The 26,720-nt window shown below is 42.9% G+C and overlaps 1 protein-coding gene across 1 annotated transcript; it reads left to right on the top strand.

Annotated features, from left to right (window-relative positions):
* Positions 1-230: 230 nt before the first annotated feature.
* Positions 231-22,821, top strand: LOC149332156 (protein phosphatase 1 regulatory subunit 21). The gene is made up of 22 exons (XM_089557100.1): positions 231-460; positions 996-1,064; positions 1,138-1,278; positions 2,409-2,510; positions 3,946-4,110; positions 5,930-5,988; positions 6,058-6,152; positions 7,857-8,071; positions 9,965-10,066; positions 10,663-10,751; positions 10,854-10,990; positions 11,855-11,953; positions 12,827-12,954; positions 14,229-14,390; positions 15,299-15,397; positions 16,557-16,595; positions 16,721-16,783; positions 17,985-18,027; positions 18,112-18,221; positions 18,995-19,093; positions 20,244-20,390; positions 22,376-22,821. The coding sequence occupies exons 1-22, from the start codon at positions 389-391 to the stop codon at positions 22,400-22,402; spliced, it is 2,262 nt and encodes a 753-aa protein (XP_089413226.1). The 5' UTR covers positions 231-388; the 3' UTR covers positions 22,403-22,821.
* The last annotated feature ends 3,899 nt before the right edge of the window (positions 22,822-26,720 follow it).

The following is a 26,720-nucleotide window of genomic DNA, read 5'->3' on the forward strand; positions in this document are numbered from 1 at the left end:
TATCAACAGTCACAACTCCTGTTGCGCTCCGTTCCGCGAGCGACGCGTTGTCATGTCAGCTAGCGTGGATCTAAACAATGGAGTTTCTACTGCCTAAATATTCATAGACTCTTCGGCTCTACCAACACAAACCTAAACTTCGCAGCAAGTGGCTCATGTCGGCTTTGAATCTTAACCGGCACGGCTCGAATAGGCTTTTATTTTGTACAGAAAGAGGCCGCGGTGATCGCATTTTCCGTCACGCTACGGACAGTTATCACCTGTGGTGCGTGTTGCAGACACGGTAATCCGGCGAAGTGTGTGTGCGGTGGGCCACACAAACCGCCCAGGCCCAAAGCGGCCGAAGCCACTCGTCCGCGGCGTGAGATCGCTTCGCCGCGTGGGCTTGATGGACGAGACGGCGTCTCCCGAGGGTGGCTTGCCGGCGAAGTACCAGAAGCTCGCCTACGAATACTCCAAGGTAGTGTCGTGGGCCCAGCCCACCACCCCTCTTCGCGCTGTTGTCAAAACAAGTGTCGCGTGAGCGTGTGTGCGCACCGGTTGTGCTATGACGCTCGCGTCAGCTGAGCTCGTTTCCTGCTTTACCGTTACACAACCATCCGACGTCCTTGTGTCGTGTTGAACGGTCTGCTAACACATCTTGTGGCGTCGCCTAGGCGATGAATGAAGGGGGTGGAGATTGCCGTCCGGCTGGCGGCGTTGTGTAGTGATCAGACTAAGCGAGCCAAGTTTTCCTTAATAAATAAAGGCGTTAAATGCTGGCGCGAGCAGCTATGTTTGCCGATTAACAGTACAGCTTTCTGAAGTCTTCTGTGCGAACATGTGTTCTTGTACTCCGCGCCCGGCGAGCGCGATGCCTTTGAGGAAAAAGAATTAGTTGCTGTTCCAATCAGCCAACAGATAGATGATATCACTGTACGCCGACTACTCACTCCAACTCGCACCCCGTGTTTTCGATCGCTCCCTTATCGTGCTTCGCAATTGTTCCGTGACAGCTACGGGCGCAAGCTCAAGTCCTCAAGAAAGCTGTGGCGGATGAGCAAGCAAAGAGCGCCGAACTGAAGGTGAGGCATTGTGGGAGCTCGATAAGCTAATTATAACCTGGGAACACGTGCGAGCGGTGTTTGACGTTTGCAGGATGCCTTGAAAGACAAGGACCAGGGCATGCGCAAGCTACTGCAGGAAGTAGAAAGCTTGAATTTCTGCAATCAGCAGCTCACGAAACGTGTCGGATTCCTTCAGGAAGAACTCGAAGAAGATCGCTCTAAAAAGAACAAGGTAAACGGCGCACGTTTTTACATATCAGCAGCGTTATGCTGGTGGAACCTCGCTAGTTCAAAACTCGCCTAATTCGAACTTCCGGTTTATTCGAACTGATGGTCCCACGAACTTTACATGTATTAAAAATGCTCCTTCTAAATTTAACTAATTTTTTTACACTCTCTAAGTTCAAATTATCGTTTTTCTTTACTGATCAAGCTTAATGCATGAACCAGCTTTATGAAATGCCCCTGCACTACTAGACGGATGTTAAAGAACCTCAGGCAGTATAAATTAATTCGGAGACTTCCACTACAGCATCCCTCATAGCGTGTGTGTCGCTTCGGGACATTAAAGCCCAGAATTTACAATTTATTTAGATGTAGAAGGGCAGTATACAGCAGGGATCTGCAGCAGCAGTCTAGATGTAAGGGTGGTTTGGACAGTCACTTAGTTAACGCATGTTTACATGCCTCCTGGAAGCAGCAAATTAATGAGGTGATATGTCGCATGCTTTTGATGCTCGAGGTTGGTGCAGTTTCTGGCCTTTAGCACTCGCAAGTGCATTCACTTATTTGTTTCATTATAACTTGCTGCAGGAGAGGCATGTAAAACTTTCAGCTCGGTGCCTCGTAGGTAAAGCTGTCAGACGGCAAAATCTTGCAGTATTGGTCACTTTCTAAATAATTTTGTACTTGACCTGGTCACTGACTGAAAATAATCTCTAATTATTTTTATGTTGAATAAAGTTTGGGCTTTTCTGTAATATTAGCTAAAAAAATTGTTTCGTTCTGTCTTTTGAAGAAGTTCATTTGAACTATGTGAGATATCACAAACATGAAGACGTGTGTTGTCATGCAACATTTTTGATACCATTCAGCTGGGCTCATTTCCAGAGTGATGTGAATGTTTCCTGATGTTCACATTCGGACATCGAGCTTATGTGCTGTCTATGTTGAATAACTTTCCAACACAAGCCTCTCTACTGCATTGAGCTGCAGTATTCTTGAAGTGAAACACACCTATGTGATCTGCCTTGACTTTCAGCTCCGTCCAAGTATTTCTAGTGTCAGCCATACTATAGACTTCGTGTCAGCATGTGTCAGGTGTTGCGGAATCAATAAGGAGCTCTTTTTTTTTTTCTTTAGAAAAAGCACCATGCAGCGGCCACAGCATCTCCAATGCACCAGGGAATCATTGACGCTGAATTACAGAGTCGCATTGAAGAAAACGAAAAGCTGCATTTGCAGGTACCGGATGCCTTTTGGTTTCGCATTGCTCTATTCCGCTAACACACTATATTCATAATCTGTATGTTGTCCTGGGTGAAACTTCGCATACGTAATACACAAGATAAGTAATGCATCTGGTGTGTCAAATAAGCAAAACACTTTATATCATTATGTCAAAAATACTTTGCCGTAGGGCTTATATGTGCTCTCTCGCCACATTTAGGTGGCTTTATGAAAAGCTGTTTAGCTTTCTTTTGTGGATGTTTAGCCTCTGCTTGGCACAGCATTCATTTGCATTTGCTCTTTTTATGTTCTCTTTCTTGTTGGGTCTGTGTAACTGTGTTGCTGGAAATATTTAAAATTACAAGGAGACCATTAGCTGTCTGGGAGATGAGTTTCTGGCATTGCATTGCCAGTCGTAGCCCAGGTGACCACTCTCGTGGCTGAACAAATTTTTTTCTTTTTTTTTTACCCTGCCAAAATGTGCTATGAGTTGCTTGCTAGAGCATAAGTGCATAAGCTTTATAATTGTTGAAAAGTTGAATGGTAAGAAGTGGCTTGACAGGCTAGTTGATATCTCATCATTTGAATTTTAACGCTTTTTAAGGTGTTTTTTACACAGTTGTGCACATTGCGAGCTTGCAGCTTTTTCTGAGTGTGCTCTAGGTAGCTCTGATTTCTTTGTTTAAGGGAAATTTAGAATCCTTCATCTTGTCGATAGGGTGCTTTTTTTATGCCAACTAACAAACAAAGCAAAAAATATTTCGCAAAACAGTGAGCCTTGGTTGCACATCTTCCGCTATTTTCTTGCCGACAGATTTTGCCGTCAGTACTAATGTCTGTTTTGTTTTCTGGATTTCTTTCGTGATGTGCACCTTCGAAACATAAAATGATTCCACTATCCCTAGGATGTTGATTTCAGAAATCCTGGTGCTTTACTCTTACAGTTTCCAAATATTTTGTATGTGCATGTAAAAAAATTTACCATCACAGTTTTCCATTCAAAAACTAACGATTTGGCTTTCTGAAAGCCAAATTTTGCAAGGGGCTTGCTTATCTTGCAAGGAAATCTGTCCATATTGGCTGATATACCTCACTTGTGCCCAGGACACTGCACTTTTTTCTATCTGACGTTCTATTTTGTTACCTTTGTACTTTGCCCACAAAAATAACTTTGCACCCTACTTTACAGAGACTGACTTCCTCTCCCGAAGTAAAACAGTAGCGTGAAGGAGCACTTTGTGTTGCATACTGACATATTTTATGTATCAGTTGTCTTTATGAACTTTATTTGCATAAGGTGGTAATTATATTCACCCATTAGCCAGCCTCAGTACTGTACACACTGGCTTATTCTGCAAGGTGCATGCGTGTGTGTGTGTGTGTGTCCATATAGACGGGCCACCCAAGAGGGGGCCATAAACCTGCCCCTGCTTTTCCTTGACTTGCCCAGGTGTCAACTGCGGAGTTGGAGCACAAGCAGACAGTGCAGAAGCTGGAATCGGAGCTGGAAGAGCTCCGTCAGGCACTCGCCACTCACGAGGACCAGCTCAATGAGGCAGTCAGCAAGCGAGAGGAACAGATAGGCCGACTTGCGCAGGAGCGGGCAAAGCTTGAGGTGGGCTCTGCTCTCTCCCCCTAAAATTTTTCTTTTTATTTCTTGATATGGGGTTCTTGTTTGAAATTGTCGTGAGAGTCGAGAGGCCAGATAATTAAGCTTGCATTCGGACTGGTTGATATTTCGTGGGGAAGATACGCAATGATTGTTTATTCTTGGGTTGGGGGAAGCAGATGTGTGTTGGTATGTTGGTTGATCAACCTGAACCATAAAGGTATAGTGATAATATGAGACTGCAATCTCAGATATACTATAAACTGTGCCAACTAGAACTGTATAACAATAATTTAACTGTACTTTTCTTACTGTTGTTTTCTCCCTTTGTATAATATGCCCCAATCCTGCAACAGCCTCGGCATGAGGCTAGCAGTATGTACTAAATAAAAATAAAATAAATAAATGAATAAACTGTTATGGTTCATACACACAAGATTATCATTGCATATTATCATAATCTCATACATAGTTGTAAGTGAAATAGACTGATGTGAAACGAAGTTTTAATATTGCTTGAAGAAATTCTGCTGCTGTGCTTGTCACCATAGTGAAATTTGTTTACTCTGTGGTACCAGCATTGGACTGAATGACTCGGAAATTGTTAAAGGCATCTATATAAATTACATATAATACTTCTTGACATGTGATTTCGTTTATTACTTATGACTTCATTAAAGGGCAACTCCGAGGGTTTTTTGAACTTTTTGAGTTGATTGTTTCATATAGTCCGCCCTATCTGGTACAATAAACTGTTTCTCAAGTCGAACTGTTTTAAAACAGCAAATGAAAACCAAAATCAGAACCGAAACACTTGTATGTGTGCTGAATGGCTGAAGTAGCAACCCAAAAGGTTAACTTTTTAACAAAATGGCTGAGGTGATATAATAGAAGCCTCAAAATTCGCTCAGTGAAGCGAGTAACGGGTATTAACGTACTGGCCATGTTTTTGACCTCAAAAATGCAGTGCTGCCCATAGAAATCATCTGAACTGAGGCCATGGAAACGGGAAACCTTAAAATCGTTTTGCACAAGACTGAGATGCTGCATAGCCGCACAACTTTGTATAATTAGGAACGAGACAAAAACATAGCAGTGTAAGGTTCATTAAAATATGGTTACCTCGAAAAAAAATAAACACTGAGCTGCCCTTTAAGACATTGATTTATGGTACTGAGAATTTCTTAGCTCCCTTGCTTAAATATTTTATACTCGTTATATGATTGAACTTCTTGCCCTTTATTCTATTCATTTTAAATGACCTTGGACTATTGTGTTTTCTTCAAAGGAACAGTGAGAACGAATTGTAGTTTGCCCGTATTGATAGATATAAATTAAAACGGAGCTTTTGTTAGCTAGAAAAGACGAAAACAGAATTAAAGGTGTCGCCATCAGTAGCTTCATCATTTCATCATGCTTCATCATTTTAATTGACTACAGTGTTGAAGCCAGCCTTGCTCAAGAACCGGAATGACAATGTAAGCAGTGATCATATTGCAGTTTTTGATGCCTCATGTGACCTATAACCACACTTTGACGCCACAGTCATTGTTCGGCTGTTGAAACCGAAACAGCACAAGAAAGAAATTCGATTATAAATTATTTAGCGGTCGTAGGAGAATACTGCATGGTAATCCATGCATAATTACAAAGAAGAAAGCACGCACCTAAAAGTTACCTTGTATATACTCCTTCAACAGTTTTAACTTGTGATAATCGTGGAATATCTTTCTCATTGCCATCACTGTACGTCAAGCACATTAGGAATCGGTGATGGAAACTGTTGTACAAAATGTGCTTTTTTCTTTTTTTTCAATCTGTACAGTTGAAACTAAAGTCATGTGAAAAGGAGCTGAAGGAGGTATCCATGAGAAATGAACAGAGGTGAGACTGATTCATCGTCTCAAAATCTTCAGAAATGTAAATGCAAAACTTCGCCTCATTTTCTTCCAGTGAAACAAAGCTGGCCGAGGTGACAGAGAGCCTGGGAAGCAGACTAGAAGAAGCAAAGACTATTATTGAACAGAATGTTCATTTCAGAGATGCAGGTAAGGGAAACGTGGACAGATTTTGTAGCTATTGTTAACACTTTGCAAAAGACTTGCTGGTGAATATCGATTCTTGTGCCCACTATTTTTTTCTAAAGTTGTTGTGCAGTTGAACATGCCCCGCTATACAACATATTTCTCATGGTCGTCATGAAATATTGGCTTCTTCTCTCAAGTTAGCGTCTAACAGTACTTAATGCTTTACTAGCCTTTAGAATGAAACATTGTAGTGTAAAATTAAGAATGACACGAAAGCAGGATGCACACTTAAAAAGGCAAAGATAGGACACGCACTGGTTAGCAACTAGCAATTGCACAGCTCTCAACAAGCGCTTCTTGTCTTTATGTCCCTCTGATTTTACTGTGTTAGCAGCATGAGCATCATTCCCCCAAAACGGCTTTATATAAAGCCTCACATGTCACCCAACCCCACCCATCATCATCATCATCATCGTCATCACGCCCGCTGCAGGGCAAAAGCCTCTCCCATGTCTCTCCAATTAACCCTGTCCTTTGCCAGTTGCGGCCACCGTATCCCTGCAAACTTCTTAATTTCATCCGCCCCGCCTAACTTTCTTGCCGCCCCCTGCAACGCTTGCCTTCTCTTGGAATCCACTCCATTACCCTTAAAGCCTGTCTCACATGCAAGCGAATATGGTAGCGAATCCTGCCGCCGCGATGGAAAAACCTGTTTTGAGTCGTCGCTGCGACGAGCGGCGAGGTTTCAACAAGTTGGAAATTTTCGCAGCAACGCGCCGCTCAATCGCTCAGTCGCTTGCATGTGAACCGGCCTTAAGGACCATTGGTTATCTTGCCTTTGCCTTACATGACCTGCCCAAGCGCATTTCTTCCTCTTGATTTCAACTAGGATGTCATTACCCGCATTTGTTACCTCACCCACTCTGCCCGCTTGCAGTCTCTCATAACGTTACACCTATCACCAGAAGTAAAATGTACAACCACTACTGGTAAGGCAAATTTGTGGCATCTCATTTATGATTGCCCATTGGTTTTGTTTTTTTACTGACACATTTCAGAGCATATAAATTTTAGAACCTGTGGTAGTTTCTGAGTAGTTTTAATGTGAAAGCATTGTATGGCTAATCGGCAACGAAACCCGGCATTGGCATTGACCAGCAGCAGTGGTCTTCAAAATCCCAGATGACATCATTGTGGTATCAAAGAAAAATAAAACTTCTTCTGAAGGTACGGGAAATTAAACCCAGGACTTTCAGATTGCGACGTGAGCACCGCAACCCATAGGTCGCAAAATCACGCTTCCACTTGGCGAAAAGAGGTGAACCTAGTACGTGCGTTGCCTTATGACTGTATGCTAATGAATAGATGTGTTATTAGGAAGGAAGAGAAAAAAATTTTTAAAATGCTTTCGCATTCGAAACACATTAGTCATTAGTGCTCTCCGTCATTTTTTGAACTTTCATTCTTAACTGGGCTAGTTGGCGTCCTATGCTGAACATTCACTCTGTCAACAATGTGAATGAAGAAAGATGAACTAACACAGTGCTGTGTTTGTTCATTCTTGGCCTTTCCTCCGTCCATGTATGTGCTGCGAGTCTTAAACTGGTCACCAGTGTTCAAAGTTTTTTCTCACTCGCTGTGCTGTTTTCTAGTTTTCTTTTTCCAACGTACTACTATTCCTCTGTGCCACTGACATTTCTGGCGTGCCACCCCTGACTGACACAGGGGATGGGCGTGCTGTGGACTTGGACGTGCCTGTGACGCGGCAGTCCCACGAGAACGGCGTGCGTGCATTGCTCTGGCAGCTGGCTGAATTGGTGCCCGAGGTGAGCCAGGCGCTGTCCACGCTGCACACCTACGCCGAACAGCGAGTGCGCCTACTCCTCTCTGGTGCCATCTGTGGGCTGGACCCACAACTGGCACAGGGACCACTGCAGGTGGTGAGTTCTTCTGTTCCCACTTCTACTCTTGCTGCCTTCCTTTTTACTCCTCCTCGGTGAGTTGTTCTGCTCCCTCCCCCCTTTTACTCTTTTTATGAGAGTTGTTCTACTCCCTCCTCTTTTATTCCTTATAGGTGAGCTGTACTACTCCCTCTTTTACTCCCTCCCTTTTGCTCCTTATAGGTGAGCTGTTCTACTCCCTCTTTTACTCCCTCCCTTTTGCTCCTTATAGGTGAGCTGTTCTACTCCCTCTTTTACTCCCTCCCTTTTGCTCCTTATAGGTGAGCTGTTCTACTCCCTCTTTTACTCCCTCCCTTTTGCTCCTTATAGGTGAGTTGTTCTACTCCCTCTTTTACTCCCTCCCTTTTAGTCCTTATAGGTGAGTTGTTCTACTCCCTCTCATAATTAATCCTCCCTCCTCTTTACACCTTCCACTCCTTTGGCTTTGTACTCCCTTTTAGCCAGCTTAATGTACTGCTGCGGAAACTGTGATGTGTGCTAAATCGCCAGAAAGTGCTCGGTAAAGTGCAGTTTCCTGTGTTGACTTAGCTGATGTATCATGCATGTGCTGTTTTCATGCAGTTCAGTGTACTGCTGCGGAAACTGTGATGTATGCTACATCACCGGAAAGTATCCGGTAAAGTGAAGTTTCTTGTGTTGCCTTAGCTTATATGTCATGCATGTCCTGTTTTCATGCAGTTAATAAGACGGAAAACAGATGTTTAAACACATTTTTATGTGCAATTTAACTTTTTGTTGTATATCCTGTACTTTTATGAAGAAGATTGCATTTTTCTGGTATCTCTGAGGAGGAGGGATGTTGCTGCACTCGTATAAGTCTGCCTTCTTGCTTGGCACCCCTAGACAAACATTCCGAAATGTAATAGAAATCATGTGGCTCACTCGGGAATGAACAAAGTGTGCTGTGGCATTTCAACTCTGCTCATTTCTGTATTTTTACTTTGCATTCACTGAACAGGAAGCGTAGAAGTTTTTGTAGTTTTTGAGCTTATACTAAGGCACAAAAAATATGTTTTCTGTCTTGTCGTTAAGAGTAGAGGTAAGCATGAAAGACCTGCAGGAAAGGTGTAGCGCATTTCTTAGATGCTTATAGTTGGTGGTAGCCGCACTCAGGTATTGCCCTGTTCATTTGGCTGCTGAACATGACCCCCTTCTCTGCCCGCTTCTGTTTCTCAAGATAAGCAGCACATGGTCTCCCTGAATACTTTGTGGCTTTTAGAGCCTCTGCCATCATCGTGCTTTGTTAGCTAGACAGTTTGTTCAACTCGCCGCTTTTGGTGCATCATGAGACTGTGTTCAGCTGGTTTTCTTTTTCATACTGGTTGGCACACTCCGCGTTTCTTGTTGCTTTTGGTGTTTGATGTGCCATAGCACTTCCCCGGTCTTCAGCGGCCTCTGCAGACATTTGCAGCATGGAATGAATGAATGAAAGATTACGAAGATGACAGTTTCTAACACACAGTTTGAGATGCTACTAGTTAGAACACATAGTGCAAGGGGCTCCTTTAGCAGTTGGGTGGTCTAAGGCATCGCAAAATGGTCTGTTTGTGCCACTGCTTATTTGAATCTCACTCTGAATGTTATAGTGTGGCAATTTTTTTTCTGTTGGATATCATTGAGATTGAAAAATTTTGGAATATTTTAGATAAGTTTGGCTTCGTTGTTCACACTAGTTTGTCAAGTATGGGGGCTGAAAGCATTTCATGCCTAATCTTGATCATGACTGCATGTGACGCGTCAAGCGCACATGCAGTTTCGAGACCCAAGCTGTTGTACCTTCTCACTTGCACCTGTATGTTCCTGACGAAAGCTCCCACTTAACAAGGAAAAAAGAGCAGTGAATATTTCAACCCTTCGTGTTCTCTCCTGCAGTTTGCCCAGCATCTTCACGGCAATGTAGCATACCTGCAGCCCATTGAGGAAGCTTACCAGGCATACTTTGACTCAGTTTGCCAACGGGAGCTTTACATTTTGGTAAGTGTAGTCTACCTGCATTCTCATGATGCCTATTAAAGAAGTACATGCTCAGCATTTGTCCATAACTAAAAATGTGCGCAGTTTGTAATAGGTACAAGGGAAATAACCCAAAAAGTACCTAAAGCTGCTACATTTTTGAAAGGCCTCATTCTCTAGTGGCCTGTCTATACATAAAAAAAGGCCGTCACTGTCTGGAAGACGTTGAAGTAGCGAGCGCTAGCTGTTTGGTTTACTAGAATTCACTATATTGGACTGTGACGTCATCATTCGCACGCGGCAGGTGGTAGTTTCTACAGTGTTGTTGTAGATGGCGCTACAAGTCTCAATGCAAGATGTGCTGTTTTCTAGTTGCTGCCACAGATGGCGCTGCGATCTCAGGGTGGTAGCAGACCCCACGAAATCTCGAAACGTAATGAGTAAGAGCTAACGCTCTTAAAATTAGGCAACAGTGGCAGAAAATTTTTATTTCTTTGCGTAGCTGTTGTTTTGCTTCATACTTCATCTGCATTTCAGAAGCTTTTGTTTTTACAGCAGCGTTTCACTTGCACTTCTTGCAAAAGCATTGACTAATAATTACATAAAAAAATTTTCAGGACGGTGGACCAGCAATTTCCCCCTTGTCCGCTGCACTCTCAAGATATGTAGGTTACCTAAACAAGCTTTTGCCTTACGTTACTCTCAGGTAAGTACTCCTTTCTTCCAGCGGCTGATGTCCAGTCCAGGAAGTAGCCGTGAAAATGCACAGTGTGAATGTGGTGCTCTTTTTTTGTTCTGTTCATGACAGTTTAAAAGCTGGTGCAAGCTCTCCAACTTCAGACACCAAGTGCCAGGAACTACGTGCAAAGCTTGGACACGTGGTCGGTCGCGTGGTAGTCAAGTTCGACAAAATGAGCCGGTATCTGCTCCTGCTGTCATCAAAGGGTGAGCATGTGAATGAATTCTGGGGCTGTAGAATGGGGTGGAGCGCATATGGCAGGTTCTCTCAGATCATGAATAATGGCAGTTTACCAATATCCCTCAAGAGAAAAGTATACAACAGCTGTATCTTAAAGGTACGCACCTATGGGGCAGAAACGTGGAGGCTAACACAAAAAGGGTTCAGCTTAAGTTCAGGACAACGCAGTGGGCTATGGAAAATAAAAATGATGGGTGTAACGTTAAGAGATCAGAAGTTGGCGGTGTGGGTGAGGGAATAAACGCGGGTTAATGACATCTAGTCGAAATCAAGGGGAAGAAATGGGCTTGGACAGAGCATGTAATGCGAAGACAAGATTACCGCTGGTCTTTAAGGGTAACGGAGTGGATTCCAAGGGAAGGCAAGCATAGCAGGGGGTGCCAGAAAGTTAGGTGGGCGGATGAGATTAAGAAATTTTGCGAGGATACGGTGGCCGCAGCTGGCAAAGGAAAGAATTAATTGGAGAGATACGCGAGAGGCCTTTGCCCTGCAGTGGGTGCAGTCAGGCTGATGATGATAATGATGATGATGACTTAAAACTATTGTAAATATGTGTTCATTGAATGGAATTTTTAGTTTTTGTATGAAGTAAATGCTGTCTAATTACTTGAAAACATCTGAAACAGTGGATACAGGCTCTTGCTCTGATGATCACAAAGTAATGTGTGCTTTCTGGTGCTTCTGTATTAATTTGCTTTAATGTAGTTGGTGATCTCCTCTGTCACAAAAAAGGGGAAGTATATTCGAGATCTGCATGCTTCCTGCCCTATCTATAATCTTAAATTGTGTGGAAAGAGTGAAAAGTACGTCATCTCGCATCAAATTTGCAGGTTGCGAGCCCGGCTCCAAAGCGTGCCACTGTGCGGGTTACCTGGCGGTCATTGGAAAGCTGGTGGGCATCAGCAAGTGCCTTTGGGAGGATTTTGAAGGTGACAACATTGCATGCGCTTTTTCATGTTGTGTTGATTCTAGAGGAGCAGACCTTTAAAGTGCTGTAAAAATGAAAAAAGTTTTCAGCATGGTTGTTAGTTACATGTTGGGTCAAAAGCTTGAGCCCCGCTAAAGCTTTTTGGCGAGCTTGACGAGACATTTAAAAGCTTATGCGACTGTCAATGTCAAAATGTAATTTTTTTTTTTTTGCGTGGTTTTCACAGCGCTTTTATCTGGAAGTGAGAGGACCACTGGGAAATAGAACCTGCTAACAAATTTCAAGTTTTTTTTTTCCATTGTTAAATTTTCTAATCTGCATGCATTTTTCATTGCATTGATCATTCCTCTGTCAAAATTTATCCTGAATGCCAACGGAACTGATGGCAAAATAAACTTTCAAGAACATGGCTGGACTGGATGCGGTGACAGCCGTGGAAAGAACGTCTGATTTTACGTTCAAGAAAACAGTCTAAAAATAATTAGATTTTTTTCTCTTTTACGCATCTATTTTATTTTCAAACATAGTTACTGGGTACGACTGAAGATGACATGTGATGGCGCATCATTTTTGGCTGTATATAAGTTGCACCATTGTATATAATGCACCTGCAAAAAATTTAGAAATAAGAAAACACCACTTATACACTGTAAAATCTGGTTATTTCATTGCTCACTTTACAACAGGTGAATTATGACTTTTTCTAAACGAATGCATTTTTGGTGGCAGTGGTGTAATTATTGCCTTGCATTTAGTATTCTGCTGAAAGACTGCACGAGTTGTCTTCTTCTTGGGTCTTTACAAAACCCTCAAAGACTTGTTTTTGGACTTGCGTTATTCTGCTTACCCAACTGGCATCTGGTTGTCACCGCAGATGTCAAGAGGCAGCTGAGCTCCCTCATGCTGCTCGAGCATGAGTTGCCGACAGTGTCATCGGAAGCAAAGACAACGGATGACTGCCTTGTCAGCAGCCTCGCGTCTGTTTCAAATAGCTGCAAAAAGGTAAGCACAAGGCGACCAAGGTAGCTGTTCAGATGAGTGGGTTCATTATGTCGAAACTTGTGATGCTTGAAAGACACATAGTGTAGGTGTATATATGAATAGCATGAATGTTGTCTACTTCTTATCTGTCCATGTCTTTCAAGCAGTGCAAGCTTAAGCAAGGCTTAACCTAGCTTCTGGTCCTTTCTTTGTTTCTGCTTGAAATGGGAGCTGCTTAAAAGGGGATACGAGCCTTACGAGGGTGATAGGAGGGAGATATGGGGGATACGGGGATACACAAAAAAATCACGAAAAAGTTTTTTGTAGTAAATGTACTTCGAACTATATCTCTACAAAATATCTATGCACAAGACAATCAAATAGTAAAAAAAAAAAATAGTACTTATAGAGTCACCCGAATTAAAAATGAAGCCGGAGCTTCGAATTGACATTCCGCTTCACACGATTGCAATTTCGAAACTGCTCTCTGATTTCTGCCATTTTGCTGCCGTTTGAAAGCTCATTTTTCACCCTTTCATTTGACCCCTCTCAAGATGGCATCACATTAGTGCAGCCAAAGCTGCATACGTTTTTGTGCGACTCGATTTCCTGCAACTCAGTATGTGCACACAGACTTCAGGCCTCGTTTTCTCTGTGATTTTACAAACACAGGCTCTGCCTCACGGGCATTTTCTCTGGCTTGTCTTGGAGAATTGAAATGGTCTTGGTATAAATTCATTCGGGAGGGTTAGAGCTATGTGGCGATGTTATTTTCACTGCCATTTACATTATGCACTAAATTTAATTATTGCCTTCCTAAATTACCAGCCAACCCATTTTGCATGTTGTATTCATATGTATTTTTGCCAGTGTATTATCGCCGAGGCAAGTAAAAAAGCATCATCACACAAACTGAATCTTGGGTGACTCAGTTCTTTAAACATTTCAAATAATAATTTGTAAATATTTTTTGGCTAATGGCTTGTAACGAGGAGACCAGTTAAAATCACAAAACTGCTTATAACTCAGCAACTGTGCTATTCAAGCTCTAATTGCATATTTTGGCTCTTCATAAAAAAAAAAAAACACTTGGAGAGCTGTGCAGGAACTCTAACAAATGTGGAGGAATGCTGATAAGATACATCACAGCCAGTCTGCATTTTTCTTTTTTTAGCAACAGACGGTGCTAAGGTACCCATGGCAAAGCATTTTGTGTGTACGCTCATGTTCCAGCAACAGCACTGACTGGTGTTTTCTTTTCTCTTCTTCTTTTTTGTGTGTGTTGATTGACGCAGCTGTCCCGAGCACTGGAAAATCACAGCAAGGTGCTGTTTGCTGGGGAGTCCTACCAGTGCAGGGGCCTTGCCAGGGCGAAGACCCTCTGCACGTCCCACTTGGGACCTCATGTGGCACTGCTCAGGCAGAGGGGTACTGCCTACCTCAAAACCTGCCAGCTGGTCAGTAGGCTCACAAACGTGTCAACTAGTCATCAATTTTTCTTGTCTCTCATTGCCGCTATGAATGTCTCACATCTCCCGTAGAATGCATTAGGAGGAGGCCAGGGCATTGCCCACCTACCAGTTTCTTGGCTTCTCTCGTTTGTCATATTGAAGTGCTTGGGCGGTTGTATTCGTCAAGTTTTGAGAAAAATGGAAAACGTTGCAAGCCAGCTTATTCATTATCTGAGATGACTTTCAGGGACCCACAAAATTCGAGGTTTCATGTATCAATCAAACTTTTTTCTGTATTTGATTTGAGAATTTTGTGTCCATGATGTTTGAATGTTTGCTTATTCAAGCACAGAACGGATTTCATGCCTAACTATGAGACTTTTCTTTGTGGAGCTCTCTGTGCTTGCATGACATCCAGTTTTGGACATCCAGTTTTGGACATCCAGTTTCGCTTTTGAGAGTCATCTGTAGAAGGTGACCTTCACTCTTCCATCAATGCTTAATCTACTAAACTTTCTGCATGTTTAGTCATGTGCTCATACTTTATCACTTTGCTGTTAGGATTTTGATGATGAAAGGATGGTGGTCACCTTCCTTAATAATGTAAGAGAGGTGTTATTAACCTGTTTAGCTGCATGTAGTCAAACTGAACACTCTTTTGTTTACGTCAGGTATAAACACCTGTTATGCGTGCTGAAGGCTGTAGTTAGATTTGTTGATGGTTTTGTCATCTTCATGCTTCTTCTTGTAATTTTTAGGAGGAGGGAATATTTGGTTGTGGGTTTCTATCTCTAGGGCCAGCCTTTACTTCTTTTTTTCATTTTTGAATATCTAGATTCATTTCTGTCGTAAAATTTCATTACCTGCTTATGTGTAATTCATTCCATCTTTTTCTCTTTTTTTTATGTTTACAGTACACAAAGAGCCCAGATTCTGTACCATATAGAATTGCAATTGAGAATTCTGGAGCCCTTCAGAGCCACGTTGAGAACAAGGAGTCGTTCGCTCAGCAGGTACTGTCTCTTTGTCACCATTGCGGTCATTTTAAGAATTGAGTTTTACTATGCACCAACGAAAACTTTCTATTAGTTTGAACTTTTCGTGCCCTTTTCCATAGTTTAAGGGGGGACCCTGGTCTTGAAAAAAAAAATTTTATTAATCTAGATACTATAGTAATGAAATTTTCAGGCCACATGTATTTTTGTGTGCTGATTTTAGATATGTCATTTAATTTCGTGTAAAACAATTCATTGAGCACTTGTGCAATTTCTATGCAAGTATTTTGGGAAAAGTTTTGCAGAAAATTTTCTGCAGGAAACTTGCTGAAATGCATGCCATTGGGTTCTCTTGACACCAAGGAATGCAATAAGGGTAAAATTATCATCCTGGCTATCATAGAACTTGAGTTATAGGGTACTGAAGCTGCCACTTCAGAAACAGGAATACACACTTTTCTTCACATTTCTGAAGCGATAACTTCAAAACTCTATGATTCAAGTTCTATGATAGCCAGGATGATAATTTTACCCTTATTTTATTCCTTGGTGTCAAGAGAACCCAATGGCATGCATTTCAGCGAGTTTCCTGCAGCAAATTTTCTGCAAAATTTTTCCCAAAATACTCGCATAAAAATTGCACAAGTGCTCAAGGAATTGTTTTACACAAAATTAAATGACATATCTAAAATCAGCGCACAAAAATACATGTGGCCTGAAAATTTCATAACTGTGACTTCATTAATAAAAATGTTTTTTTCAAGACCAGGGTCCCCCCTTAATTCTTGGCTACAGTTTTGTACTATTAATTGTGCTTACATTTTCACCAATGCAAAATAAAGACAAGTTGCAAGCATAACCTACAACTGTAGCACATGCAATTATTTTTTGTTTCCTTTTAATGCATTGGCATTAGAACCCTCATTAGTGTAGAAAGTGTTTGGTGTGTGAAGCCTTCGGGGAGAGGAGGCATAGGAAATGAGAGAGGGAGAGGGCAAGGAATGTGGAGAGAGGATGGGTAGCGAGAGGGAAACCGCGGTTGCCAGTCAGTCGAGGAGTGGGGAGAGTGGCGAGGAGATACAACATTGCACACCGTAATTTACAATGTTAATGCATATCCTGGTGTATAAATTATACTGATCATCTGCGACTTTTTTTCCTTTCGTTTTGATTTCAGCTGGAAAGCTTGAAGAACAAAGTTCGAAAACTTGAGGAGGTGAGCAGCCTTTGCTGTTAAGATTCTGCTCGAGCATTCCTTGCAGTGTGTTAAGCATTTCTGACTATGCTTTTTTTTTCTTCTTTTTTTTTTGCGTATGTATGTGCTCTTGTGTGTGAATTTAGGAAAAGGAGCATTGGATGCTGGAATGGCAACTAATGCAGGCCAAGTATGAAAGACAGGCCAAGGTAAGATGCTTGTATTTTTGTCTCTGTGAATTTTGAGGTGGCTAGATTGGTTAAAAGGACTAGCACTTTTTGTACGAAAGGCGTGGCTTAACAATTTTTCAGATCGTCACTTATCGAAGTGTGAAACACATCCCCGACTGTAAGCATTTGCTTTCTCATAAGAGCAGATCTTAAATTATGTACCAAGCTGTTCTAAAATTGGACCTGTACTTTCTGAATGTAAAGCTTTTACACTTGTGGAACTCGTGAGTAACATAGTACTTGTGTTAAACTTCTATTGAGAAAAGTTGGGGTTTTGCTCTGTGTAGCCAGTTTCTGATGGTGGTCAAGGACTTCAAAATAAGCAGGTTCACAATGATCATTCGAGCCGGGACAAAGTTTTTTTTAAACTGCAAAATATGAGAAAGCTGCAAGTCTTTTCTTTGTAGCTGTATGGTTGTGCTCGGGTGAATGCTGTTGAGTAACTGCACTCTTGATTGAAATCGATTGCACCTGGCGATATTGTTCTAAACACATTGGACTAATGGGGTTTTGATTTCACTTGCTGTCTTATGGGAACACCTCGACAGAGCATGCAAGAGTGGTGTTGTGCAGAGAAATTACGATTAGGCGCTATGTTGTTGCTTGAGAGGGAGCTTCACAGTCAAGTCGCTGAGCATTGCAAACAGTAAACACAAAGAGATGTCTAAAACGGCTTTGAAGTATCTTCAGTGTTTTGCTTTATGCTCACACAACAACGCTGCTAGTATTAACTAATGTCAGTGCCTGTACCAGCCACTTGTTGCAACTTTTGCAGCATGGATAGTTATATAATTTTTCACTGTTTAACCAACTCTGCAACATCATGTGCTTGTCTTGTATCTTTTAATTTTACATTTTTGGCATTTGTGAACAGTTGCAAATTGATTGAAAGTCTCAGTTCGCAACACTCATTCTTAAGGAACTGATTTATTTGAGTGATTTAATAACTTGATGGCTAATGAACTGGATACTAATGAAATAACTAAACGATTTGGAACACATATTTGCCTTCGCAAGCCATCTTTGCTTCAGAAACAGGCTCAATTCAGGGATACAATTTCAGCCAGGCCCTCTATCACAAATTTTTAACACTGCCACAGCAGGATATTGACTAGCCCACTGTGAGATGCTAGGTTTATCAATCTAGTATCGTTTTTTTTTTTTTTTCACGTTTCTGCAGGACATGCTACCAGTGTCTGGGCAGTTGCTGAATCAAGGCGAAGGTTAGTGTCCTTTCTTTGCCGACACTGCTTCGATGTTAAGAAGTGTGATTCATGGGTCAGCAACTGAACACTGACATTTTGCAGGGGACGGCCATGATGGCCAGGTGATAGCGGAGCACTTCAAAGCGCGCATGAAGGAGATGATTCGGCAGAACCAACTGGCTGATAGCAAAGCAGTCTACTACTACTCAGAGGTAAGCGGTCCGACTCTTTTGCGGGTTTGATCCCGGCCGCGGCGGTGGAATATCGATGGAGGCGAAATTCTAGAGGCCCGTGTACTGTGTGATGTCAGCTCGCGTTAAAGAACCCCAGAGGGTCGAAATTTTCAGAGCCCTTCACTACGGCGTCCTTCATAGCCTGAGTTGCTTTGGGATGTTAAACACCCATAACTCATTTGATGGCAGTGACTAGTGCAATCAGGGAAACAGATAGCTAGTACAAGCCAGTAACATGCGCCAGGTGTGGAGACCTGGGGCGGTCTGGAGCTGTGTTGATTTCATTTCAAGGCTGGCAAGCTTGCTTCTGATGCATCTCGAAGCTATTCCCAACCTGTGATCAAAATTCAAAATCCTGACTTCCTAAAAACAAAATATTGCGATTCGTGTATCCCGAAGTTGAAGTTTGATGAGTTGGCAAATCATTGCGATTAGAAAGCACTGCACATGGGGCAAAAACACAGTTCTGCGTTTGTGCGCAATGTGTTCCTGGCCATGTACGTCACTGTGCTGCAAAAGGCAGATGCCAACCTTTCATGGGGCAGAGCTGTTTGACAGGTACAGGTTGCTTCGATATGAAAGGGAACATTTGGTTTACACAAACAAACGAATTACAGCAAGTAGGTAGTATAAAGCTGTTCTGCTGAATGGATGTCTGTAGTCTGTCGGTCCTTGGAGTGGTCACATGACCCCCTCTTCCCCTCCCTTAATATCATTCATCTTATAATCATACCAGTGTCTTCTTCTTTCAGTGCAAGGCCCTGCAGAAGAGGCTGCACCTGGCAGAGCAGCACAGGGTTGAACTTGAGAACCAGCTTCAGGACACACAGCTGACACTACAGCAGCTCAGGGTAAACGACCACTGCCCTTTGGGTGTTCCACTGAGTGTACAAGAGCGCTGTTGTCATGCCTGGCACATCGAAGGTTGTACTGACCTATTGATGATTCTTGGCCACAAGGCTACAAATTAAGCTCATTTTATCTTTGAGTAGTGACTTGCCAGTTACTCTAAGATTGGCCAAACAGACTCAAGTTTCAGCTTTCAACAAGTCTTCTGTTTATTGTTTTAGTTAAAATATGTGGCTAGTTGGCAGCAGCACTGTGTAATGATTGTCAGGCTAACTTGTGGCATGGTCTTTACTCTGTATGGTCTTTTCCAAGTAGAGCATAATGGCCTCAGAATGTACACATGAATTAGCAATAAGTTTTGCAGATTTTTGCTGAATGTTGGTTCAGTTGCAGAGCAAAAATTTCAAGGAACGAGATGTGATTATTTCTACGGAGTTCTGCGGGGCTTGTTTCTGTTTGGCCATGATTATATAAATGTATTGGCAGAGCCATGTATAAGGGCAACATATCGTGCTTGTTTGTTTTTTGCCTAGTCTAGTAGCTGTCTTTACTCAACTCATCAGTGCTCTAACAAGCCAGAACCTTCACCATTCGGCAGATTACAGTGCCATGCAGACATTACCATGCCTCACAGACATTACCATACCTTACAGGCATTACGCTGCCTCACAGACATTACAATGCCTGACAGACGTTACCATGCCTGACAGACGTTACCATGCCTGACAGACGTTACCATGCCTCACAGACGTTACCATGCCTCACAGACGTTACCATGCCTCACAGACGTTACCATGCCTCACAGGCGTTACCATGCCTGACAGACGTTACCATGCCTCACAGACGTTACCATACCTCACAGACGTGACCATACCTCACAGACATTACGATGCCTTACAGACATGCGACGCCTTACAGATATTATGATGCCTTGCAGATATGCTTTGCAAACGTCACTGGTAGAGAGAGGGCATAAAAGATGGAATTCATGTCAGTACTAAGTGAACAAGGAGCTGGACGAAAGGCTTAGTTCTCCAGCCAACATTTCAACAGAAGGACTTATCTTTGTCCGCCCTGCTTGGAAACATTACTGTGGTCTGCAAACAAGCTTTTGCCCCCTGCCATACTTGAACGGGTTTCTCACGTCGATAGGACGAGATGCGGTCGACGGCGCGCAGTTACGAGGACCAGCTGAGCACCATGAGTGAGCACCTGGCCAGCATGAATGAGAAGTTGACCCAGCAGAAGGACGAGATTGACGCCCTGCGGCACAGCTCCTCGTCCTCCTCCTCGACCAAGGTGCGGCCGCCAGCGCTGCTGCATGCCGACAGCAACATTTTCAAGCGGTGCTTTGCACACTAGCGCCCATTGCTGCCGCTGCCGCCAGGTGCCCATGATTGCGTAACACCCCGTGCCCGTCTTGTGGGGAAGTCCGCGTGTTCTGTGCGCTTGCTGTCGTCGGGCGTCACCTGTCGCTCTCACGCAGGAGCGGTCAAAAACATTAAGAAAGTGCAGAGTATTCTTGGCTCTCACTGCGGGTGTCCTTAGAAATTTACTCCGAACCGGGCTTTGTATTTTGGTGCAGAGCCAGGAGTTGAAGCTCCAGCCAGAACTGAAGCCAGAACTCACAATGCCCAAGCCAAAACTTGATGAGAAACTTGCTGCATACTTTATCAAAGCTGAGCACATAGCACATTTTTGTACGTGACACTAGCTTCAAGTAACCACAGATGAAACTTTGTACGTCCTGCTTGTTTGAAACAGCCAAGTTGTGCCGGTGACTTGGTGCAGTCGAAATTTTCAGAGGCACAGTTTCATAGAAGATTTTGTGGCATTTGTTGATGCAGTTGTTGTCAGCTAATGCCTGTCGCCATTCTGGGGGGAAGAGGGAAAAGCATATCTCAGCCTGTAAACAAGTGCAACATGTAAGTGGACTGGATTAGCAGGTTACTGAGCTGATGATGATGATGGACTGCAAAATGCTTTTAGTCTCAAGACTGTGTACTATTATGCTAGTGCAAGTGCACGTGTGCAAAATTAAAAATTTAGAAGGCTTAGAAAAAAAAATTGAAAACAGGTCTAAAGCATTTTGAGTAAATCGCTTGACTACCTTGCAAGTTTTTTTAGGTTCAGTTCACATGAGAAGCTACGCACTGTAAATAGCACGAGTCCGTATTTTCTGCGCCCACTCTTCGCTCTGTCACACCAGAGGCTAAAGGCTATTCCTTGCAGGTCATCGTTTATAAGGCGCATATCTCACGGGCCTAGCTACCTCCTATTTAATGCAAAAGCACCTTTTCAAAGGACCCATTATCGCACTTCTCACCACTGGATAGTTGCAAGCATTGCATGGGCTAAGATGTACTTGTTTTGTCGTCGTTCCATAATAGAGAGTTTTAGCTGAGCGGGTTTGTGCACTCGCTCCGCTCAGCGAGCTAGTGGGAGCGCTACTGCGCATGCACGAAGCACGCCGCGCGAGCCAAGCGGAGTACGGAGCGGCCCGACGAGCGGGCCTCGCGCAAAGCCTTCTGGGCTCTCGCTGGCCGAACTGAACATAAACATTCAACATGGCGGCCACCAGCGCCAGTCTTGCCGGGTACTTTTTGGCATGGCGAACAGATTGCAGGCGGTGTCGGATAACTTGCAAATTTAACTCTATCACGATCGACGCTCGCACGCGTAGAGGATGAATGCACACGCTAGACAACTCTACAAATGCGTACACGCGCACGCTGCGAGGGGTGACTTGCGTGTCTTGGCTTGGCTCTCGCAGTGGCAGACATTTAAATTTTTTTTGTAATGCGAAAGCTTCACTGCTAAAACCAAATCACTGTTGTTACCAGAAAGCATACAGCAAACGTAAACAGCTATTATTTATTTATTCACGCATATATCAGAGAGGCTTACTTATAACCATTTTCTGGCAAGCTGTGGCTCCGCTGGGAACTGCGAGCGGAGCGGACAGTAAACCCGCTCAGCTAAAACTCTCTAATGGCGTCTTTTGTCACGTGGGCATAACTGTGTATTTTGCCAACTACATATTGCATCCATTTCAATTTATCATGTGGTCATAGTTTGCATGATGCCGATTTTAAACAGTCCTGGCTTGTCATGTCTTTTTGTTGTCTTGTGTTTACTAGGGTATTGACTCTGGTTCATTTTCAAGGTAGTCGGTGCAAGTGAATCGTGTATCGTCATGCGTGTTTATGCGATTTACTAACAAGCCCACCAGCATATGTTAGAATCTCACCTCATTTCCTGTTTGTGTGCTTTTTTCCTTTCAGTTTGGAAAGAAACTGAAGCCAAAGTGAGGGTAAAGAACATTCCCGGGACATAAGAAAAAGCACACACGTGGTGTCCCGTGTGTTGGCGGGCCAACCTCGGAGAAGTGAAAGACGTTGACTCCGTCACGGTGCTGCGAGGAAAGTGGTGTGAATGGATCAGGATTCCACGCACACACACAAACACCGATGAAGGCGTTTCCTCACTAAGTGGCAGTATGTGCAACACGAGAGAGGACTTTGTCGTCAACATTATCGAGTTCTAGCAGAAACAACGATACCCCGGTTTATCACACACCACCTACGTGCCCCCGACCTAATGTAGCCCGCATAATCATGCTGCTCTGCGATTGTGCGCAACCCATACCACTTTGGCCATTCCAGCCTTGTTTTTTCTTTCTGGTCATGCAAAGAGCTTGGTGCAATAAATGCTCCTTGTGTCCGTTGCACTGCTGTGTCCTTTTGATGTTAGCGGTACGAATCTGTAGTACCTTAACCCTTTTTGTCTCAGTTTAAAACTGTTCAATATAAGAAAATCGATATCCAGAAACTAGCATTGTAGGGGGAGGATAATTCTAAAGCGTCGGAAAATCAGTTTCATCGGTTCTTTATAACTTTTAATGCATGATTCCAAATGGAATCATTGGGACACAAAGGGTGCGAAATACTTAGGTTTGCGATTTCTTTGAAAATTTAAATATCAACTGCTCTGAAATTTTGCTAATTTTTGTTAGAGAAGAGGATGCCACGATTCTTAGCAAGAATATGTGTGAATGGCATGGGACACAGCTTGTACCTTTGTTATTTTCTCATTGTGTGCAAGCCATTGTTCAGTCCTATGCAAGTGGAATTCTTGAGCTGGTTGTAGACAAGCACTGGTTATTTTTAGACATGCCGTGTAAGAGGCAGGGCAGCCACGCTGCTAGTATCTAGATTTCTGGCCTCGAGCTCACGGCATCTGCTTAATGTACAAACTAAAAAATTGTTATGCGAAGACCTCAAAGATCTCAAAGATTTAGTTGGTACAGAAGCATTTGAAGTATTTGTGCAGTGAAGGTGTTCCTTTCAGTGGGGGTTCCTATTCGTGACTTCTGCATTGTTCAGCAGTATCGTGCTGCATCTACAATGTGATAACTTTTTTGATCGCACAACACGGACTGTTGGGCGAATTGGTCGGCTTTTTGGAGGTTGAAAGCTGTATGGCTTTCAACATTCCGCGTAGTTGCACTACCGCTCGGCCCTGCATCGTCTTAGTTTGTTTGCTGGCATGGGCGATATTAAGGCAAAAACCTTCATAGGCTCATGACTCACCACCGTTTGCACCCGCAGAAGTTGTCCCGTCCTATCTGTCAAACTGACTGCGTCATCAACATGGCGCAGTATGTCGTAACACGAAAGTGTCACACCTTAGCTGTCAATCACTTAAAAACTGATGACGCCATTCACATGGCATTGTATGTCGCAACATGAAATTAATAAAAATTTGTCAAAATAATTAGTGAAAAATAAAGACTGATGACATCATTGACATTGCTTAGTATGTCGTAACACAAAATAAAAATAACAAAAAACTGATTTGTCATCAAATGACGTAGTACGTTGTAACCGTAAATGTACTGTGCATACGCGTGACATCACCTATGACGTCATCACCACAGTAACAGGGGCAGCAACAGAGGCGTAAATGGCTTTTGCCTTATCGCACTTCAGTAAGAGCAAGCCACCCAGAATTTTTCTGTACAAGTCCAGTTTTTTTGTGTCATGCTTTGTCTTTGGGTTGTTGTTGTTGCTGATCTACATGCGATGAATACTACTTCTTCATCATCTAATGAATCGACACCTCAACACGTCTGGTGGGCTACTCTTGAAACATTTTCCTTTCCGTATGAAGAGTGCTTACGCTGATATAGATTGCGAAAGAGGCAACGTTTGCACGACAGAAGCAATGACAGGTACCTCAAATATGACTGCACTGATTGTTCTACAATAGGGCCTCCAGGTCCCAGTGATTTCATTTGGAATCGTCATTATTTGCAAAATATTTTAGCACTTCTAAATGTGTTTAGCAGAAAGAATTTATTTTGAAGGAGTAACGCTGGGCTTACTTGTACCCTTGCACATGATTAGAGAAAAACAAAAATGATTTTTCTTCTACACGGTGCAAGGGAGGACATAGCACCAGGCGATGGCAACAGCGACAGCAAAGCGTATGCAGCTTTTATATCCCTCTCCTGCGTACTAGCATATGTCAGTCAGGTGAAAGGCCGGTAAAATAAGTAGATGGATTGCTAAATGTCGGAACTACTGCAAAAACGGCAGGACTTTCTCGCTCAATTCAAGACTGGTGGCCCCTAAGCTTGGCAGTTCCAATTAGAAGAATCACTGGGCCTGAAAGGGTTAATTTTGGGGCACACTGGGAAAAAGTTTCATACAGAAACAAATTGTTTGTCCGTCTTGTTGAGAACATTTGTCAGCATGAAGTGCCTTGCATTCAAAACCTTAGTGTTGTCTGGTTCCAGCCAAAGGAGCCTTGCAGTGGATTGGAAAGCTGAGTCTGGTTGTCTCTTTTACAGTTGTCCTCTTTTGAAAGCATTGCAGCCAGTAAAGGATGCAGGTCTGTCTGTCTTTTTACCGAGTATGGAAAAAGTGTGAAACAATTCACTCTCGATAGTTGAGCACCGTATGGCACTACTGCTGAGAAAACCTTTGTGAAAAAAAAAAGAGTGCTGAGGTTGCAGGTGTCCTTTTTATGTGTATAATACCTTCAAGTTTTTAAAAAAGAAAAAAGTCCTGTTTTGCTGTTGCATCTCAGAACCAGAATATGTAAAGGCGTTGTTTCCTTCTTTAAACAGTGTCTGTAGAGTGCAAGTGCTTAAGAAATGGGGCTCTGTAGAGGGATATTGCGGTTCCCAACACCATCTAGACATCATGAAGAGTTAAGGGGCATTTGTGTGAGAACCTAACACACTGAAAAATGTGTTGCTCTGTTTCATGTCACCCATCTCGTGAACATTTCATCAGTAATGTGAATTATAACATTCCTGCAGGCTAAATTCTCTCCTTATTCTATTAAGAACAGATCCTTAGTACACATATTTTGTATTCTAATAAGTAGGGCCAGTATTGGCCATGACAAATAAATCAAGCAAGATCATAAATATTAGTTGTGGAGTTTTAAGCTGAAGAGAAAGAGTGTAAATGCAAGTAAACTTCAGAATATATGCTTTCAAGCATTATCTTCCTTGTGATAATAATGTGCAACTGCTACTTTTCAAACTCTGAACTATAATATCATTCATGTTATTCTTTCAAAAACAGCAAATGCTGCTACTGTTTTGTAGTTAGCAATGAGTCCACAACTATTCATTACAGGGGTATGCGAATAGTGCTTTTTCGAAACCAAGTTGAATTAGAATAGTTTATCGAATACGAGTCGAATATTCCCATGATTATTCTCCACTTGTGCAAATATTTATGCTGAATAGCCAAGCACTAGCAGCAATGCTGTAACTCGTGGAGTAAAAGCTGTCTTTTAAAAGACTTGGCACTGACCTCTACAAGGGAGATGCGACATGAAGTCAGTATATAAACTCTGTTATCGTAATGTCATATGCAGAGGAAATTACCTTTTGCTGCTGATGATGACAGCGAACAATCTTGCACCAAATCTCGGTTAATGGTTTGGTTTGGTTTTGTCGGGTTTAACGTCCCGAAGCAACTCGGGCTATGAGAGACGCCGTAGTGAAGGGCTCTGGAAATTTCGACCACCTGGGGTTCTTTAACGTGCACTGACATCGCACAGCACACGGGCCTCTGGAATTTCGCCTTCATCGAAATTCAGCCGCCGCAGCCGGGATCGAACCCGCGTCTTTCGGGCGAGCCCTGGCCTTCCATGAAGGCATGGCTTAACTAAACTTGCCCGAATCCTGTCACGCCGGCTAATCTGGAATGTCATATGTATGAGCATTATGAATGCTGCGTTGCAGTACAGAACACTCAGACGAATCACAGCAGCATGCTATACAGCGTCGGAGTGAGCCATTTCGAAAACTGCCATTCCAGAAAACTGCAGCCTGTACAGCCTACAGCATTGAGGACACTTGAGGTTGTGTTCAGTTCGTTTCGAATAATTTTGAATGCGCACTTTTGATTCGTTCAACAAATTGAGGAGAATATTTGATTTGCTATTCAGAAATCTGGAATATGAAGCTAAGAAGAATGGCCTATTGGGCGACTTGTCAACACTTTCCATTTAAGTTTTTGTCCGTTTTTCTTGCACTAACAAAACAGTGCCTGCTGCCATTCAAGATCGCCACGACATTATTCAGAAAGAATAGTTGTTACTCAA

This window comes from Amblyomma mixtum, chromosome 8 (genome assembly GCF_055824585.1).
Source record: "Amblyomma mixtum isolate Tamu chromosome 8, ASM5582458v1, whole genome shotgun sequence".
NCBI lineage: Eukaryota > Metazoa > Arthropoda > Arachnida > Ixodida > Ixodidae > Amblyomma > Amblyomma mixtum.

Coding starts and splice junctions, on each gene's coding strand:
- LOC149332156 (XM_089557100.1), top strand. CDS start 389: ATGGACGAGACGGCGTCTCCCGAGGGTGGCTTGCCGGCGAAGTACCAG. Junction 16,596..16,720: donor AAGTTCGAAAACTTGAGGAG/GTGAGCAGCCTT, acceptor GTGTGAATTTAG/GAAAAGGAGCATTGGATGCT. Junction 20,391..22,375: donor CGTCCTCCTCCTCGACCAAG/GTGCGGCCGCCA, acceptor TTTTCCTTTCAG/TTTGGAAAGAAACTGAAGCC.